Source organism: Pimephales promelas, chromosome 14 (genome assembly GCF_988280905.1).
Source record: "Pimephales promelas chromosome 14, fPimPro1.hap1.1, whole genome shotgun sequence".
Taxonomy (NCBI): domain Eukaryota; kingdom Metazoa; phylum Chordata; class Actinopteri; order Cypriniformes; family Leuciscidae; genus Pimephales; species Pimephales promelas.
Window position 1 is genome coordinate 26,921,614 of NC_142782.1, and position 19,880 is coordinate 26,941,493.

General features: G+C 37.3%; 1 protein-coding gene across 7 annotated transcripts in view; it reads right to left on the reverse strand.

Annotated features, from left to right (window-relative positions):
* Positions 1-19,880, reverse strand: part of pde4d (phosphodiesterase 4D, cAMP-specific) — a 113,388-nt gene that overhangs the window by 25,733 nt on the left and 67,775 nt on the right. The window contains exon 1 of one of the 7 annotated variants that reach the window (XM_089119758.1): positions 17,741-18,140. The exons of the other annotated variants lie outside the window; for them this stretch is intronic. Coding sequence (XP_088975884.1) covers positions 17,741-17,826 — 86 coding nt within the window. The 5' untranslated portion in view covers positions 17,827-18,140. Of the gene's footprint in view, positions 1-17,740; positions 18,141-19,880 lie in introns of those variants that run through there. 7 annotated transcript variants of the gene reach the window in all.

Below are 19,880 nucleotides of genomic sequence, written 5' to 3' on the forward strand. Positions count from 1 at the left end.
GCAAGGAATCTTGGTCTTTTGAGTAGAGAAACTTCTCAGCGCATACAAAAATACCGGAAGTAAACATGGCGAGACCAGGCGAGACACAGCAGAGCATACTTTTGGAGCGAGGTCAGTAACGTTACCAGCATCAAAGCGCAAACAAAGGCGATCGCTATCTGCCCCGAACTATTCATTATCCGCATGCTGTTGTTGTTGTTGTCTTTGGATACAGGAAGAAGAATCGGAAATGACGCATATTGCGTCTTAAGGTTGTCCGTACGTCTAGACGCTAACCGTGCGTCGCCGTTTCCAGTACATCGGGATCTTGCAATTCCATGTATACAGGAGAAACTCTCTGTGCTCACGCATGTAAACGGGTTATTCCTAATGTTTCAGAAACCCGAATAGTGACCTTAACCCAACCATAACCTGAAAATTGGCTGCATGTAAACGTAGTCAGTGTAACAATAGTACACAACTAGTTCAGAATTAAGTTTTTTGTTTTGTACCGCAAATATATTGCAAGTGAACTTATAGGTAGACTTTTCTGTCAGTAGTCAAGTACACTTCAAGTAAAGTGTACTTCAGTCAAGCATACTTAAGTGCAAATTTTCTGAAAAGTACATTAAGTATATTTCTGAGAAGTACATAAAATGTAGACTGAAAGTACACTTATTTTTAGTTTAAAAGAAGTATACTGATAGCACATTTGAGGGCTCATATACAGTCCATGTGCAATGACCAACATGCAATAATATGTGAGGTGAAAAAATATCATTTCAATTAGAGAACTCAACAAAGAAAAATCTAACACTCATGACTGTACTTGACTAGACTGTTTACTGCCGCGATTAACGGTTCACACATTAACCCATGCCAAGGGCCCTCAGAGGTGTTCCAGTGACGCAAGACATGCAACAACCAATGACAGCAAAGCAGAGAGTATCACTTCCAGCTCTGCCCACTTGATGGTTTCAATAAGCATTTAGACAACAGGTTTGATTTTATCTCCAGTGAAAGGATTACAGATCTCTGATTACAAAGCAATTAGTTTGGGGTGAGAGATCTGTCAGTTCAAAACTACAACAAACTGAAAAAGACGTGTGTTTGTCTCATTAGTTATTAATATATCACATAGTATGAACAGCTATGTCTATCTATGTTTATGCACATTGTTGCCTGTGTTCACTAGAGATTAAAGCAGATAATAATAGACAAAATCAAGAACATCTCCAAAGTCATTTACTCAGTGAAAAAAACAACAACCCAGAATCTGAAGACAATTAAGTAATAGATAAACACATTTAGATTCACTGGGCCTTGATTTTTACACTCTTTTTTTACTCCAATGAATATTTCTCAGGCTTGGGAATTTTAACAGTGATTACTATTAACAGGGAACTATTAACAGTGATACATTTTTGAATTGTCTTCCACATTATAGCTACTTAATGGCCTTTCACAATTAATTTATTTTTTGCCATATCCACAAATATGGCTTTTTTCAGTTATCACACACACAAATTATTTATATATATATATATATATATGCTTTAGAAAAATAAAAAAATACAACATATGAAACACAAGACAAATGAACCCAATGTAACACAAAAAATTGAGCCAGGGTTATATAATGTATCTCAGAGTAGTTTTATATAGATTCGAAATTTAGCTTGGAGGATCTTTAAAGAGATACTCCACTTTTTTTGGAAATAGGCTCATTTTACCACTACCCCAGAGTTAAACAGTTGAGTTTTACCGTTTTCAAATCCATTCAGCCGATTTTCTGCTATTTAGAAGAATATCACTAACCAGACAATTTCTGGTCTCATTGACTTCCATAGTAGGAAAAAAATATACTATGGAATATACTATGGAAGACCAGAAAATGTATGGTTACTGATATTCTTCTAAATAGCAGAAAATCGGCTGAATACATTCGAAAACGGTAAAACCCAACTGTTTAACTCTGGGGTAGTTGTAAAATGAGCTTATTTTCCAAAAAAGTGGAGTATCCCTTTAAGACGGTTTAAAAGGCCACTGCAAACAAACAAACAAAAAATGTGTGCAATAAAACAGTTACTAATACAGTCACAAAAAGTGTAAACTGTTAACAGGTTAAAATAGGCATACTATAAGCCATATGTTTCTTTAATATGCAAGTCTGTTTGTACCTGTGGGACTTGAACCAGCGTTTCCTTTTCTTGCCTTTTAGTGAGTTTATATGAAGCTTGTGACCATTCCAAGCAAAAGTGCTAAGAAAGAGAGAAAGTGGAGAACCGCCAGGAGATTCACTAGCCATGGTGTCCTGATGAAACTGACAGCTTGACTGACCTCAAATAAGAGAGCTTTAGCTTTGTGTGAGGAAAATGTCCACGTCACTACTCATCCCATAATCCAATAACACCTGTCTGGCCTTCTAGCATTCAACTACCATGTCAGAATCACAAGCTTTCGTGCTGGTAAACTGTACATGAAACTATGTCGCCAGAAAGCAATCAGCTTTCTGATCAAGAGCTTTATCCTCCAAAAATGCAGTAATTGTTCTGACTAGTGTGGTTTGGAATTAACTGAATTTCAGCAAGAGACGAGAAAGTGCTTGTTCCACAAGACACGACTAAATGCCTAAAAATGTAACAATTTACATTGTTTCACAAACACATTCTGAAATTTCTAAGCTGAAATCAAAATATATTTGGATCCTTATTTATATTTTAAGTTGAAGTTGTTCTTGCAACCAGATTTCAAATGTAACAGAACTAATGCTCTGTTAGAGGGCCATTTATTATTATCATTATTTGCGTTGTTGGTGTTTATGGCCCTCTCAGAGCACAGATTGTAAGTGTGGGATAATGTACTGCTGCATCTCCACATATCCATATCACACTCCCACTCGCCTACAACCAATTATTGATGAAAATAAATCATCAGGAGTTAATCTAAGAAAAACTAAGCTATTTTAGAAGTGTTGAATATGTCCTAAATATGATAAATGTGTTAAACCACAGACTCATAATTACTTGGATGAAATAAAATCATGCCCAGACAGACGTGGGCTGATGCTGGAAGAATCAAGAACACAATTCAGACGATCTAAATGGGTCTGTGCCACTATTCTAGGGAAGACCCAGTTGGATAAATAGATGTTGATTTTCTTTCTTCATCTGCAAAGTTTGAATCTATACGGGGATTGAATTTATACTTCACGTTTTCTGACCTGTCCATTCTAAGTCTGGGTTTAATGGGCAGTGTGTATGAGTGTGTGTTTGAAAGGGTGTGTGTGTGTGTGTGTGCTTTATTGGCATTAGCATAAGGCACATATCTGATAGCGATTCTCTGTTGCCGAGCATTTGTCTTAGGCCCAATACACACTGACCTACTCTGACCCACTCACACACACACACACATTCAAATTTCTCTCAATGTGTACTGTAGTTATTGACACACACCTGCTCATTGTTGGACTGTGCAGATATCAAAACAATGGCATTATAGTGTATTTAGTAGTAATACTACTAATATGAATCTTTTTATAAACGAACACACATTTGTTATGTAAGTTCCCACAATATCTGACATTTGCACAGCACAGGTCACGATTGCCACTCAATTCAACCTATTTATTGCCATTTACCTAACAGATCTACAGATAGGTTTATCGGTGGCGAGAAGCATTAAAGGGTCTTTAAGGAAATCAATTGGCTCATAACCAGCTGGTTATCACATCCTATTATTAACCACAGACTAAAAGAACATTTGAGTCTGACATATTTACATGGATTTTCTTTTAAATTAAAAATGTAGTAACAAGCTGAAGTATAATCATAGACCATCAGCAGTCACATAATATGTGATCCAAACTGAGTCAAAAAGAAATGGTCTTATTACTTTTAAATCACATCTTAAAGCTCATCTTTTAATTTATGGAATTAATGTTGAACAGATGTTGCTTTGTACTGCTGTCTTGTATTTTATGTCAAGGTAAGTGTTTGAAAGGCACCTCTAAATAAAATAAATGTATTATATTTACAGTATATTATACATTTATATTATTATAAACTGTCAAAGCAACCTTTATTAATTCATTAATTAGTCTATGTTATAAAGATGAACAGTTCAAAATACAAAACGTTCCACATAATAACTCAACAGAGAAACATTTACCAAGCCTGACAAATTTCCCAAATTATGATCCAGTCCTACAAAAACGTAGCAGCTGACTATTCTGACACACATCACACATAGAAAGCTTTACCATTTCCTCCTTGGCTTGATGTCAATGGGTTTGTTGATGGCATACGGTGAGCCATTGATGCAAGCGCTACGATAACGGGCAATCCTCTCCAGAGAACAAAGTTCTGAGTTTGCTGGCAAACTCATTCTCGACTTACAATCAGTGCTGAACAAGACCAAATACAGCTGAGCAAGCCTTCCTGGGTCAGTTTGACCAAGCTTTCAGTACTGTGGGGATAAATGAGAGCGAGACTGGAGGATGTGCAGAAAGGAAGAGGAGGGAGAATGAGAGAGAGAGAGAGCAGGAGGTGGGTGAACAAGAAGCAGGTAGGTGCTGAAATCATTGGCGAGATCAGTAAAACCAATCAGCCGTTAATAAACTTTAATGAAGACCAACCAGAGTCAGCGTGTGAGTGTCTAAGCGTGCAAAATCCCACACGCACCTTTCATGGAATTCTCCTGATCTGCTCCAATCATACTTATATTGACTCTGTGCCATTTCTAAAAAGCTTTTATGCCCCAACTCTCTGCCCTTAATCAGACAGACGGGGCTGACGCACATCAAGAACATGGTCTCGCAAACAAGTAGATGCCACAGACACTATATTTCTACTCACAGCCAATTTAACCTACGGTGCATGCTAACAGCTTTGGCCTGCTAATGTAGTCTCTCCTGTGTACTACACCTAATGTCTTGTTATACACTGTATGTACTATTTCAATTATTCATTCTGTGTTACAGAAATCTGTTTAGCGTCTGCTTGTGCATTAAACTGTGCAACTCATTAGTGATGCTATTACTATCACTCATGGGGTTGTGGTTCATTCTAAACCTTAAACCTAGCCTGGTTAAAACCAGGCTATTCACAGTTGTAACCGAGTTGGCAAAGCTGCATAGACAAATCATTTCCAAAGGGGCGTCACCAACGGGCGTAGCTCAAATGCCTCTGGGCGCAATTGGACGGACCTAAAACCAATCAGAGCGATGAAGCAGATGACGTATGCAAACCGACTTACCAACTTAGTTTGATTCAGATATGCTCTGTTACAAAAACAGCAGTGGACACAGCCAAGCGAAATGGAGCTTGCCGGTCTTGCGTATGGAATGCGTAATTTTTGCCGTAATTTACTAACATTCACACCCCTAGTTCTGTCGCCATCGTGTAAAGACCGCCCCAACGTTTCTGATTGGTGTCGCGATTTCGATGGATTACAAATGAGCTCTTTGCCAGACTAACTTGCAGAGCAAATCTAAATTTGCCGGAAGCTGTCTGGGTTTTCCCAGGCTACCTTAATCTAGCCCCAAACTATGAAACTTTGCCATTTAACTAGCACCATACCGTAATGATTCCTCCTATTTATTGTCTGCTGTGACTTTTCTAAACTATCACATTTATGATTTGCCCCTTGCAGATAATACAACAGGTGCAAATCCCACAGACCAGGTGTCTGCGACAAGGTGTCTGCCAACTTTTTTCAGGCCAAGGAGCATTAAAATAATGATTATTGATACTAAAATACATTCAGAAAACCTTAGCAACTGCATAGCAATGCCCGGTTAACTTCAACCCTTAACATTGTGACCAAGCACTAGTGACAATTTCTTCAGAGAATAGTTGCTCATGTTGTAAACATACATATTACTCTCTGATATTTAACTAAAAAGTTTATTTTGTCCACTAGATGGCACCAAACTAACATATTAAATCTGAAGACCGAGAGATTACTGTATTTTGCAAGTGCCTTTGTCTGGTTAGCCCCTGTTTTTGGAGATGCTATAACTTCACCATTATGAGGGGCAAAAAACACATTTCTCCATTAACGAATATTCAACATATAAATGCAAATATTTTATTATATAAAACACATTTTAAACATGGTGAGGTTGTCAAAAGGGCTATAGTTTTGTATATATGTGTAATTAGTGAATTCTGTCAGCTATATAAATTAATACAGATTTTAATTGAAAAATTAAACTGTGTTCATGTGGCACACTGAAATTGCTAAAGAAAAACACTCGCCACTAAAACAGCACGGAAGATTCATAAACCACCTCAAATCAAATCATTATCTAATACCAAAAGCCCATATGAGCTCTACATGAAAAACATACATGATAAACTAATATCCTACAATATACTGCCTATTCTAAAGACACAACTGAATTTGTTTTTAATGATCATAAATCACCTTCAGATTTAAAAGCTTTTTCTTAAAGGGATGTTTCACCCAAAAAACGAAAAATGTGTCACTTACTCACCCCTAAGTTGTTCCAAACCTGTACGAGTATCTTTCTCCTGCTGAACACAAAAGATGATAGCTATTGATAACCAGAGAATAGACGACAGCCATTGACTTCCATAGCATTTTTTTCCTATATGGAAGTCAATGGCTACCATCAACTGTCTAGTTCCCAACATTCTATATAACATCATATTTTTTGTTCAACATAAAAAAAAAAGTTCATACAGGTTTGGAACAACTTAAGGATGAGTAAATGATGACAGAATTTTCATATTTGGGGGAACTATCCCTTTAAAGGCTTGATAATAGTTTTTTTAGACAAATATAAATCAATGGTTAATGGAGTAGTTGTACCAGACAGTGCAGAGCTAGAATGTAATAAAATGTGTAAATATAAACAGAATTTATTTATTAGAAAATAAATAAATTTTGATATAATAATTATATATACACATAAATATATACTTTAAATTGTATATATTCTTTTAGTTACCACTAGGGAGCACTCTATCACTAACCACACGTACTTTAGCAAGGGTCTCTCACTCATCACAACAGGAGGGCGAAAAAAAACACAGTCACAGTGATGGAAAAATATGTCCAAGGCCAAAAACCCATTACCACATGATTCTTATGGAATGATCTTGGTGTTTCATAGCAAAAATCTAATTTGCCACAGAGTACATGAATATATTATATACACATACATTGAGTGAGTTGCTCTGGAATGAGCTTCAGGCATCCAAGTGTAGCGAAAGCTCCATATTAACATGCGCATTTATCGTTCATTACCATCAAACGACAATCAAAGCTGCTAGTGATGAATATCCCTTTAAGCTCTGCCAAGTACAGCCTATAATAAAGTCAGCTTATCCAGGCTAACCTGCTATATAATGCCATTGCAACGGCCCTTCCTGAAGATAAAGTGTGGGGCTTTTTACGCAGGCAGGGAGGTAGTTCCCATCATCCATCACTGTTCTTCAGAAGAAGGTGAGAAAAAGCCACGGCATCTCTCACTGTCAGCGAGCATCACTGACGTCTTGTGTACCTGGCAGCAACACTGTTCTCCCGTCTCCTGGAAGCAAAGCCTAACGTTATCTTGAACCTATTTTCCAGAGAGATGACAAAGATCTGCTCATGATTCCTGTACCTGTATAAATCATTCAGCAATGGTCAGGAACAGGAACTCCCTCTGGAGTATCTTAAAGCTAAATAACTCGCTCAGAGGCATGAACGGCATTCCAACATCTTGTAATAACATCACTCAATGCTTGCTAATAAACTCTCACTTTTTAGTGCCATTGGAGCCAAACACCCAAAGGTACAGCTGGCACAGTAGAGCTTTTAAGGTGATGTGTGCACACTACACTGTAAAAACTAAAATAAAGTGTTTGTATTATATACAAAATTAAGGTAGTTTGCACAGCATTTTTAGGTTTAATTCATTTCACGTTTCATTCACTTTAAAAGCACATTCAAATCAATAATGATAACTACAGTAGGTAATCTAAATGCCTATTACCGCCACAGCGTTAAATACAATCAAATCACATGTGACCACATGTGACGAAATGTGCTGTGATTGGTCAGCTGCCCAGTGTGTTGTGATCGGCAGCACCTAGGCTGGATTTACACTGCAGGTCTTGATGCCCAAATCCGATTTTCTGACTATATCCGATTTTTTTTACGACCTGCTTACATCATCTTTTAAAAGTGACCCATATCCGATTTTTGCATTTACACTATACACTGCTAAAACTATCAAATGCAGACGTTCTGACCCGGGAAATTAAGCAAAACAGCACGAACTTCAATGGATGCAGATGTGAATAAAATTATCCAGTGTTTTCTTCACACAATATTTCAATAAGTCATTAAAACATTGGTCTCGTACGGCGGAGAAAAAAAAGAGGAGAGGCTCTAGCCACGAGCACTTAAAACGATGCCTCATATCTCGTGAAATGTCTTCAAAAAAACGGATTTATTTCTGTAACAACCCTGCATTTTCGCCTGCACTCTTCACCCCAAACACTCAAAAGACATGAAACCTCCGCGTTGCTCCACTGTGTGTATCGCGCACTTTTTAATGACGTACGACTCGCATTACCGGGGAATATCAGATTTGTCTGCTTACATGGCACAAGCAAATGCACGTATCTGATTCATATCCGATTTATTACCACATATGAATGAGGCCTGAATCCGATCTGAGAAAATCGGAATCCATGCGTTTTTTTCCTGCTTACACGTTCAGTGCCACATGAGAGGAAAAAATCGGATTTGGATCACTTGAACCATGCAGTGTAAACGAGGCCCTAGTGTGTATTCAGGAAATGTCCATAAAGGATTCGACTCGGCGCATATATATCTATGGACTCGACGCAGTAATATCATCCCTCTGGAGAGGGAGAGGATTTTTCACGAGTCAAACTTCTGTCAAAGTGCTCCCAAGCACTTGCTGTGGAATACCGCCATACAATATAGCTATCCACTTTACACGCTTAGAAATGTGCAACGTTTTATTGTGTCACCATTCCTGGTCGAGTTACTCTACTCGTGTAACTGTATTTAAATAGGGAAAAAGTGGAGGTGTTTGGTCGCTTCTCTGCTTGGATCCTAATGAATGAACTGGGCTAGTTAAGTGTGATCAAAGTGTCTCACGCGCCAGAGCGATTGAGGGCACACACTGAGACGAGAGGCATGTATCAACTCGTCTTAGTTAAAAGAATAACATAGTTAAATATGAACAAACAGTGGAGTATCCCTTTAAGTTTGTTTGCAATGAAAAATGCACTGGCCCTTATCCCATGAATTCGTTAAACCGCATAGCTAACAACAAGGTGTGCATGTCTAGCTGGTGCAACTCAATCTAATTAGTCTTCTCTACAGCCTCAATCAGCTTTGTCTCGATATACACAACTAAAAAAAAAACACAAACTGCTCGTGAGGTTGCAAGTAATGTCCTGGCTTGTAGACTGAGCAATAACTCTGAAACATGATGGATTTCATGGCCTCCCGAATGGAGCAGAGGGGTTAAACAGCTTTCTCCTAAGTCACCAGGTGTTCGCGCAAGCCGGCCGGGCTGCACACACACGGCCAGACTGTCGAGGAAGAGTGATCGGCTAATTAGCCTGTCTGCATGTGGCCAATTGTCGCACACCTGACTGGCTTGTGACGTACCTCACAGTCCTGGCCTTTGGCAAAAGCCTTGTGGGAATCGGTTTACTCTGTAATCTGTGTGTGGTGGGATGTGATTTGTGCTTTATGTATGTGTGAGAGGCATCTTGGTCAGTAGGCTTATTATAAGCAGAGACATTTCCCTTGAGACTGGCTGTATACAAATTAATAGCACTTCCATGTCTTTTACCAAGATTTAAACAAACTACTTAAATCATTATAAAAAGCATTATTTGCTATATTGTTAAAAGCGCTGTATGAAGGTGACTATTTGTATACCCTCATATCATTTGTAACTTCTGAGGAAAAAAATGGGAGAAATTGAGAAAAATATATATCCTTATTATTTTTATTTGTTTTATATATAAATTTTGAGAGAGAAAAAACAATAAAACAACAACAATGAAAATAATAAATAATTAAATGCTTTGAACATACCTACATACATATACAGGATACTATACAAGACACAAACATTAACAACAAATGAATAATTACATACACTTGAGGAAAACAAAAGGAGAAAATAAATAAATATCATTATTATTGTTTAGTTTATTATTTTTATAAACACACACACACACACACACACACACATATATGTAAGTAATAATAATAATTAAGTAAATAATTACATATATATATATATATGTTTTAACAAGTAAAATTCTCTTTAAAATGCCCATGGAAAAAGAAAGCCATACAGGTTTGTAAAAACATAAATGTAAGTAAATTATGAGTTATTCCTTAAATTTTAGTAACTGTAACTGTATTGCAAAGCATAAAGGAACACACACCTCGGTTTCACCTTGTGTGTGCAATGAGCTCAAGATGCTCTATTTTGATCAAATCCAGCAGCACAGAATGAGATTCATACATCACAACTGCTTGTAGTGGGTTTAAACGAACAAGACAGCTTGAATGCCATATGCGTCTGACCATGAACGCAACAAACAGATGAATCAATTACGGCAGGCACAGTTGAACTGAGCCGTGCATGACAAAACAGACAGATGAAACAGTCACTAACTTCTGTCACTGCTCGATGAACATTCCTCCCAGGGAATATTTTTGAGATAACAAGAATCTGCTTTGTCTCACCAGTTTCAACTTTTCAACACAACATACTATAACCAAGCATGTAAATAAAACCTGGAGCATCCATTTAGAACTCCTATTCATCTTCTCAATGGGAGTTGCTCAAGTGATGCAGGTGACTCGAACCACATACATATTTGAACCAATCACCCTAGCCGTAAATGCCATGCAAGTAAGCCGCAAAACCATGAAATCATGACACATCAAGAATGTGCACCAAGCCCTCAGTAACAGCAACTATCCTGAGCTGGGATGTGTGAAGCTAATATAATCCACGTCTAATATCTAATGATCGTCCATGGAGAAAGAAGCCTTTCGACCCTGATAGTGTGGTTCTAACTGGGCCGTACTAACCAACAAAACCTTGAGCACTGCTAAAGTTTGACTCAAATTTTTTTCATTTTTCATATATTAAAGATGCATTATTTGCCCTAAAAGATGTGATTCAGAAGATCAAAGTACAATAGCCGGCTGCCTTGCATGTAAAATTACGTGACTCATTTAAACATTAAATAATCAGGAAAATGTCACAGGCTTGTTATCTCATTGGGTGGAGTCAAGAGCTCTCAGCCTCTGTGATAAATCTTACAGAACACTTGAGGAGCTCACAGAGTCTGAAACTTAGATAAAAAAAGAAAAGATAAAAGCTCATTTCAATAAAAACATATTTCAATTATCTTCCTCAGATTCCTCTTGATACACCAAGAAATCGAACAAAGCAACATTTTCTAAAGCCCCAAAGTAGTTTTATCACAGAAAATTCAATATTCAACCAAAAAAGGCCTTAAAAATTGAAGGCAAATGTTATTACATCTGTGTTCAAGCTTATTTTATAATCTTTTAAAGACTTGAAAGCGACAAAATGGTCAAACTCTATTCAACGTTACCAAGGTTACTGGAGTTGCTTTCATTTGGAGAACAAGGAAAGTCAAATACTATGTCTCTGAAAGCACAGAACACACAGTCTTAGAGAGACGCAACCAAAGTCAAAGACAGATGAAAAAGCAATACCAGCACTACTGTATGTATACTCGCAATACTATAGGTGTTATTAACCGTCGCTATCGTGGTTACGCACTCACACGACGTTGTTTATACCCACCCCTAATATATGTTGCACAATGCACATAGGTTCAAATATTCAACCAGCAACTAGTATTCCAAGTATGTGCATCTCTATAAGAAAAGGCTGACTGCCCAAAAGCACTTCTTTTATGTGGTATTAATCCCCACAATTAGTGGCTCTAGTCTAGTAGATGATTTTTTACACAAGTAAAATATCTGCAAATGTAATAATTTTCCCAATTTTGAAAAAAACAAAAACATATTTAATTAAAAATGTACAATGATGATATAAATTAGAACATCACTTGTTATCAGTTATTATATACAGCATAACAGATTCAGATCCAATATTCTTGCCAGCAATTCAGTGCATTGTCTAGAGCAGCATGTTTTTTAAAACAGGAAAAGCATGGTGTAATTAGATAAGTCCAGCATGAGTTTGTTTTGAAGCGAAAATGACGCAAAACATGAAAATGGGTTGACAGAAAAGTTAACAATGGCATATGCATCTACAGCAAGGATAAACTTCCAAAAAGATTTTTTTTTAAGAATCTGTAAATATAATCAAACTATGAACCAGACTTTCACTCTTCTGTTAGATATTTGGTCAGCTAAATTAACTGATTATTGGCTGACGTGGTTTTATGTAAAAGCACAACAAGTCCATAGACAACATGCTGTCTTTATCTCAAAGCTGCATGTTACAGAAGGTTTGGCAACATACAGTAGGTGAGAATGAAATATGTAGGATTGTGCTAAATCATAAACATTTGAATGTGAGCGTTGCACATTCATTTCCTCATGCAATCTTTTGCCAAAGCCGTTTTTAATAATGAAAAGACTGAATGTTTCATGATGCCAAATGTTGGATCCAGAAAACTGGATTAACTTGCACTGTAAACTGTAATTTCCCATTGAAAATCCTTTGTAATTTGTTGCTGCTTGTAATCTGTGTGTGGGGAAACTCGTCCTAAAATAAAGCTAAAACGAAACCAGAATATACAGATAACACTGTCTCTCTTAACCTCTCCAGGCATTGCAAATCTCACAGGCTTGTGATTCAGATGAAATGAGTTGGACCTGGATGCTAAAAGGCAGCATCAATAAGGAAGGACCAGAGAGGATCAGAAAAAAACACAACCCCATAAACGTGTCATTGAATGTAAATCTCAAAACAAAGGCTGCTCCTTCCCTCTCTGGTGAAATTCTTCGCGGAAGTTATTTCTGAGTAACGTCACACTTACGCTTTATATGCATTGTCATGCCATAAGCATTTCCACAATAATCACACAGCAGTACTGACCTTTCTCTCCCCACAGAATAAATGGTCTGAGGGAGGATGTTGTGGGGAGAATAGAACACAATTGAAGTTGAACAGGTCAAGGGCAAATTGACATTTCCTGTTAAAAGCTCTTGAATAAAAGTTATATGACTACTCTACTGGGGTTAGACATACGTATATGAGACTTGTACACTGTATATGGTCCGGATGATATTGACTGAAGGTTTACATGCACACCCAATACACATACATGTTCCTTCCTGATAAAACCATGACGTTAGTTAAGTTTGATTCGTTTCTGTGAATGAGTTCAAAATTTCTTTCAATAAATCAAATCAAACTTTTTAATTTATGACCGATCAATATACTTATGAGATTTATGAAATGTTTGAATGAGAGTTCCTTGAGTTTGACAAGAAACTTTTGCTTCTACCGTGTGTGTGTGTGTGTGTTATAGTAGTTAGTATTGTTGTAATTCTAAATTTGTGAATGTTCATAGTGAATTTTCGATGGCATGGGACTGAAACAATAAAATGTGATTTTCAAATCCATGCTGATGCAAAAAAACCGAGCTTGTTGATAACCAGTCGCAATAGCGCTGTCATTGATTATTCAAAACCCCCCACGCGGTGGCACATTGTTGTTTCATGGAAGCGCCCATCCTCAAAAAAAAAACAAACATGAAAAGTAAACAGAAATTTCAAATTTTCAAGTTTTTTATGTAATATTTGGTTGATTTATGCCTGTTTTGAACGTAAAGTCAAGTCAGCATTTATATAATGCTTTTTACTAGCCTGAGAAAAACCCAGATAACTTCCGGCAAATTTAGATTTGCTCTGAAAGTTAGTCTGGCAAAGAGCTCATTCAGGCCCATCCAATCTGTCGAAATTGCGGCACCAATCAGAAATGTTGGGGCGGGCTTTACACGATGACAAAAGCGCTGGACTTTGCTGACTCTAACGACTTCAAACATGTGTAGCTCATTCATTTTTTTTTTCAGATTCCAACCAATTATACATAATTGATATTGTTTTTAATAATAACAACTCATGTCTGAAAATTTGCTCTTTCTGACTCATTTTGCAAGCATGGGTTAAATATAGTTATTGCAAGATAAAATTATGCATATCATGATAAAAGACTATTGCCCACTCATAATATTTCTCACCACCTAAGATGGTATTGGTATGGTAATCACACATGTAAGCCACCAATCCCACTCCTGCATTTGTAGAAGGACTTGGCTCTTACAGACAGGCGGAAACGCTTCCAAGGACGGATGGCACTTTGGAAAAGCGACATGTGGATGGGAGCTCTGAGTAAACTATTCCTTGTAAAACTAAGAGAACACTGGAAGTGTTCCCGTTCATTATTTCAAGCCCATTTTCAATTTTGGGGTTATAGCTTATTTGTTCCTCTATTGCTATGTGAATTGCATCTTAAAAGAGACACTGAAGTGCAAACTGGGAGTTTACAATATGCCTTTTAGCCAACAACTCAGAAGCATTATTAGCAGGGTTTGAAATTAACACCGGCCAACCCACCAAAGGTAAAAATCAACTGTGGCGGGTCACGCTGTCAAACTAGCCGTTATTATGTTTACTCACTTTGCTGAGGAAGTTCATGTAAGCCAAATATGCGCAGATTAGCGAAAATACTCAACTCGTGAGTCATCATGATATATTAAATATAGCGTATTGCACAGAATATGAGCATATATGGCTTACTTGAACATGCCTGTCACAACGCAACAAATAACGGTAGTGCATAGTTTGTGCTTGCTGTTTAATAATAATCATTTCAAACTGCCTTGGTAAATACATTTTTGGTGAAAAGGATGAGGATGAACGAGGATGGGAGGAGATGGCTGGATGACAGGATTTTGATTGAATATGAAATGAATGTATAAAATCCAAATTTGATTATAGGCTATAAGCCTATATACTGTGTATATATCTAAAGTCAAGGTATATGTTTATTTATTTCATACCCGTTCATAAGTTATTTCATAACTTGCAAATTTAGTAGCCAAATTGGCCGGTGAGTGAAAAAGTTAATTTCAAACCCTGATTATCAGCATTATTACAATAAGCCTGCAATGACGTTTTTGACTTAATGTGAACTTTGTGTGCCTAAAAAACAACTATCGCACAAACAACATAAAATTAGCCCAGACAAATGAATACGATTGAAATGGTGCTGTTAAGTAGGGCTGAAAGTTGGCCGTAAAGTAACAATGCTGTTTTTTAGATTGGTCACGCAAGCCCTCGTCCCTTAACGGAAGCTACAGTGCACATCCGTAGCGTATTTGAAGCTCCCATCGCATCCGCTAAGCTATCGTCAATCGCACAAACAGATTGTATAAGCCTGACTATCCATGTATGAAATGTGGCAGCCCACACACTGACATGAGAGATTTTGAAACGTACAGGAAATATGACGGCAGCAATGAATCGGGTTAGCATCGGTGGGCCGCTAACTATGCTAGTCGCTTCAGGCGCTATTCTTCCCGCATCAACAAGGCTGGAAATACGGATGGAGCTGATTGCCACCCGCTGACTGTGCTGACACTGTGTTCTTATTGTGAACTAATAGCGAGACACCCACTCGTTCCTCGCTGTTGTCAAGGAGCCCAGCGGCAGATTCAATAAAGCATCTATCAGCCAAGCCCCTCTGCTGAGCTAAAAGGAAGTGCGTGCTACACAAGCGCCTGTTTTCCAGGAAAAATCAGAGTCTTGGCAAGTCCATGGTCAGGAATTATGTAATGAGCTTGCAGTGATTCAAGAAAAAATTGTCCCTGTATTTGAAATATGAAAAGGTTGCTGTAAAGCGGTCATATTTGTAAATGAGAGAAAAGGAAGGAGAAGCCAATGCCATTTTCTAAATGTTTGTTTATGCTATTGATTTTTAGAACAAGAAATCAAAAACATGAAATCTTCTTCATTCAGGCCACAATAAATAGCCTAGTGCTGTCTTTTTACTTTTTTGTAATAAAACAAATTGCTGTATGAATAGTGAATAAATAAGACAAAATTCGTCAAAATTATGTCAAAATTGATATCATGTGACTCCTTTCTTAAGTTAAATGTCTATAAAATCTTTAACATGATAAGTTTTGATGAATATCAGTAAAATATTATAGAAATTACTTTTATTCACACACATTAAACTGATCAAAAGTCTATTTCAAACAAATGCTTCTGAACTTTGTTCATCAAAGAATACTGAAAAATAATAATATTTTTTACACAAATTTTTGTAAATTCTAGCACAACAGTTTTTAACATCGATAATAAATATATATATATATATATATATATATATATATATATATTCTTGAGCGTCAAATCAACATATTAGAATGATTTCTGAAGGATCATATGACACCAAAGACTGAAGTAATGATGCTGAAAATTCAGCTTTGCCATCACAGGAATAAATTACAATTTGAAATATATTCAAATTAGGGACACCGTTTTAAATTATATTTAATTAGTCAATTAGTCAGTTAAATGTGTTATTAACGGCGTTAACGCAAACCCATTTTAACTGTGTTAATTTTTTTATTGCGCGATTAACGGTATTTTGCCCTAGCAAACTTTTTCGGTTTTTTTCACATGTTTTTGCAAAAGGACGCAGTATGTGTGGCACTGCGCTTTGAAACCCATTCATTTCAATGGCTTGCACGCACACACACACACACACACACACACACACACACACACACACACACACACAGCTGAAGCGAATTCTCCGCCCCTCGTTAATATCAGGACCTCCTCAGTATTTCTTTCACCCTTTTATTGATGGACAGTGTTACATTGTGTGAGAGGTTATTTGCTCCAAGTGAGTTAGTGTGAAATTGAACACTGTATATGCTAATGTTGTTTTCAATAAAAAAATATTTGCACAAAGCAAGCCAATCCACTTTTCCATGTTGATAAGAGTATTAAAATGAGAAGAAAAAAAAATGGGGCAAAAAGAAATCAAGTGACATTTAGAATAGATAAAAATGTGCGATTAATCGTGAGTTAACTATGACATAATGTGATTAATCGCGATTAAATATTTTAATCGTTTGACAGCACTAATTAAAATAAAAAGTTTTACTGTACTTTTGATCAAATAAATGCAGCCTTGGTAAGCATAGCATTTAATATCATAAAAACATTTCTTACTGACCCTGATATATATATATATATATATGTGTGTGTGTGTGTGTGTGTGTGTGTGAAAATAATTATGGACAGGCTCACAACAATCACCATTCTGATGAAATTATAACCACCTCCCTTGCTAATCTGCTTTAGTACACCCTCATCTGTGAACCTGCTCAATCATTTAACACTGGATGAAGCTGCAGGAAATGAGTCCACCATTAAACAGTAAATTTACTCTGAATGGCAAGCTGATGGATGAGAGCCCGGCAACCTGCGACAAAGCATCAGTTTAAATAACAGGCACACTCACACACACAAACAAACTGACGTGCTCTCAATTGCATATGACACAATTGAAACAATTAGCAGGTGAAAAGCGCTGGATGTTCCTTGACACATTGCTGTGATGTGGATGCCACTCCTCCAGCAGTCAATCAGCTTCACCAGAAACACAAACACACAAATACATACATTACATGCTAAAGGAAGCTCTCACCATATCCAAGAGTGCCTTCGGAGAGGAAGGCTGCTCAAGCGTATCATTCTCTCCTCGCGAACCCTGTGATTGCGGCCGGACTTCATTGAAATGACAGACTTTCAAGAGTTTCTCAACAAGCACTCCACGAATCTTTCTCATTGAGAGAAAAGACTATGTGACAACTGTGTCCATATTGTCTCTTTACTTGTAGCCATGTGTGGCTTTGCCTACTCCCATCTACAGTACTATTTGGTCACACTTTAATGCCGATAAAAATATATATATATAACATTTAACAAAAAACGACAAAAACAAGCTATTCCAATAAGCGTTTAAGGGAAGACAAATTAAATCACCCTGAAATGAACAGTGGCTTCCATAATGTCCAAATACAACAGCCTCTGATGGAGTGTGCCGAGCTGTTCCAGTCTGACGTTCATTGTGTTATCTGGAAAACGCTTGGCCACATTCCTCTTTCCTATCCACATGACGATATGAAGTCTTTGTTTTTTCCTGTTGCCAGCGATATATTTCCTCTCGCTTCATAGAGGGCAGGGCAGTAGACTTCGGCAAGTACACTGCCCTAAATCCTTTAATGTTTTGATCAATGTTCAATCAGCTTTATCCACCTTTTTCCTGAACATTAAAGTTGTTGAAGTCTATTGTTGTTTTCTTGGTGTGAGAATTTTACACCTGAGATTCACGTACCACAGGGTAGGGGTGGGCAATATGGCCATTTTTTTCAGCCAGGATCATAAATTACAATCTTATGATTCTTTTCATGTTAGCTTTCAAGAGTTATTTTGCCAGTTTCTCAGCAGTACAGCTGAACAAAGACACCACTGACATTCAAAATATTTTATTAGTAAGTCATACAGGTTTTGAAATGACATGAGGGTGAGTAACTGATTTTTGGGAGAACTATCTCTCTTTAAATTAAAGAGAGACATCAGGGCAGTCAACAGGAAAAAAAATGATTCATAGTCACCTCACTTTCACAGTATCTGATCATTTCGTTTTATTTGTGTTTTATTTCTGCACTATAAATCATTTTCTTATCTGATTTTTGTTGCATAGGCAACATCTCCCTTGGACAAAACATCCCTGGTTTATGAGCGTGTATGTGTTTGTGTGGGAGGAAAACACATTGCAGGACCGAGTGAGACTACTGTTTTGCGTAGATCTCTTTCTCTGTCGGCATGTGGTCATCCTCTCCAACCCCATTACGAGAACCCCTGCTGCCCTCTTCGTTCCAGCAATAAAGCGTATCGATTCTGTCATTGGAAGCTGTACTCTTTAGCTTTTTAACACAACAAATGATGCCTCAAACTGAGAGGGAAAGACTAATATGTTCTCTTTTTCTTTATCATATACCCACACAGAAACACATGGGCATAGAATATGCAGGAGACGTGTCCCCCGCACTTTTAATAAGACGTCTGTCTTAATAAGTCAAGTGTGTTCGCATAGAGGTTGTCATGGGCCAATGTGAATAAATCTAGATTTAAATTCAAAGAGACAAGATAGTCTATGCATGACCTGACGCACTAAACTCTCATGTAAAGTATGTTTCATTAATACAGGAAGCCATAGGGCTCCCTTGCGCAGAAAGTCCAAAACAGACTCGTAGAAGTAATAACTTACGACGTTCCAGGAAATCCCTTATATGGCCAAAGGCATCCAGCTATTATTATTTTTGTGGAAACCTTGAAGGGGTCATGAAATGGCATTTTAAATTTTTGTTATATTGTTGTCTGAGGTCAACTTATGACGTTCGCTTGGTTTTTGCATTCAAAAACATCAAAATTAATAAGTAATATACTATTTTGTACCCTAGTTTTGAGCCTAGCTGAAAAACGCTCGGTTTTTAAGGGCGTCTCGCACTGAAGACTTGGAAGTGAACGCTCACTGCAGTGAGTGGATAACAGATTTGCATATTATAACTCATAAAATATTATGAGTTTCAACTCAACCGTCGATGCACGCGAGGGAAATTGTTTTGAAAACGTCCAATGTTGTAAAATGGCAACCGGAATGATTCGCCCATACATGTTCGACCCAGAGTCTGTGTGTTGCACCATTCCTATCAGATCCAATATAGACGGCACAACACCGTTCTTTACTCTAAATCGGTCTGCAATTGGCCTATGTTATTTAG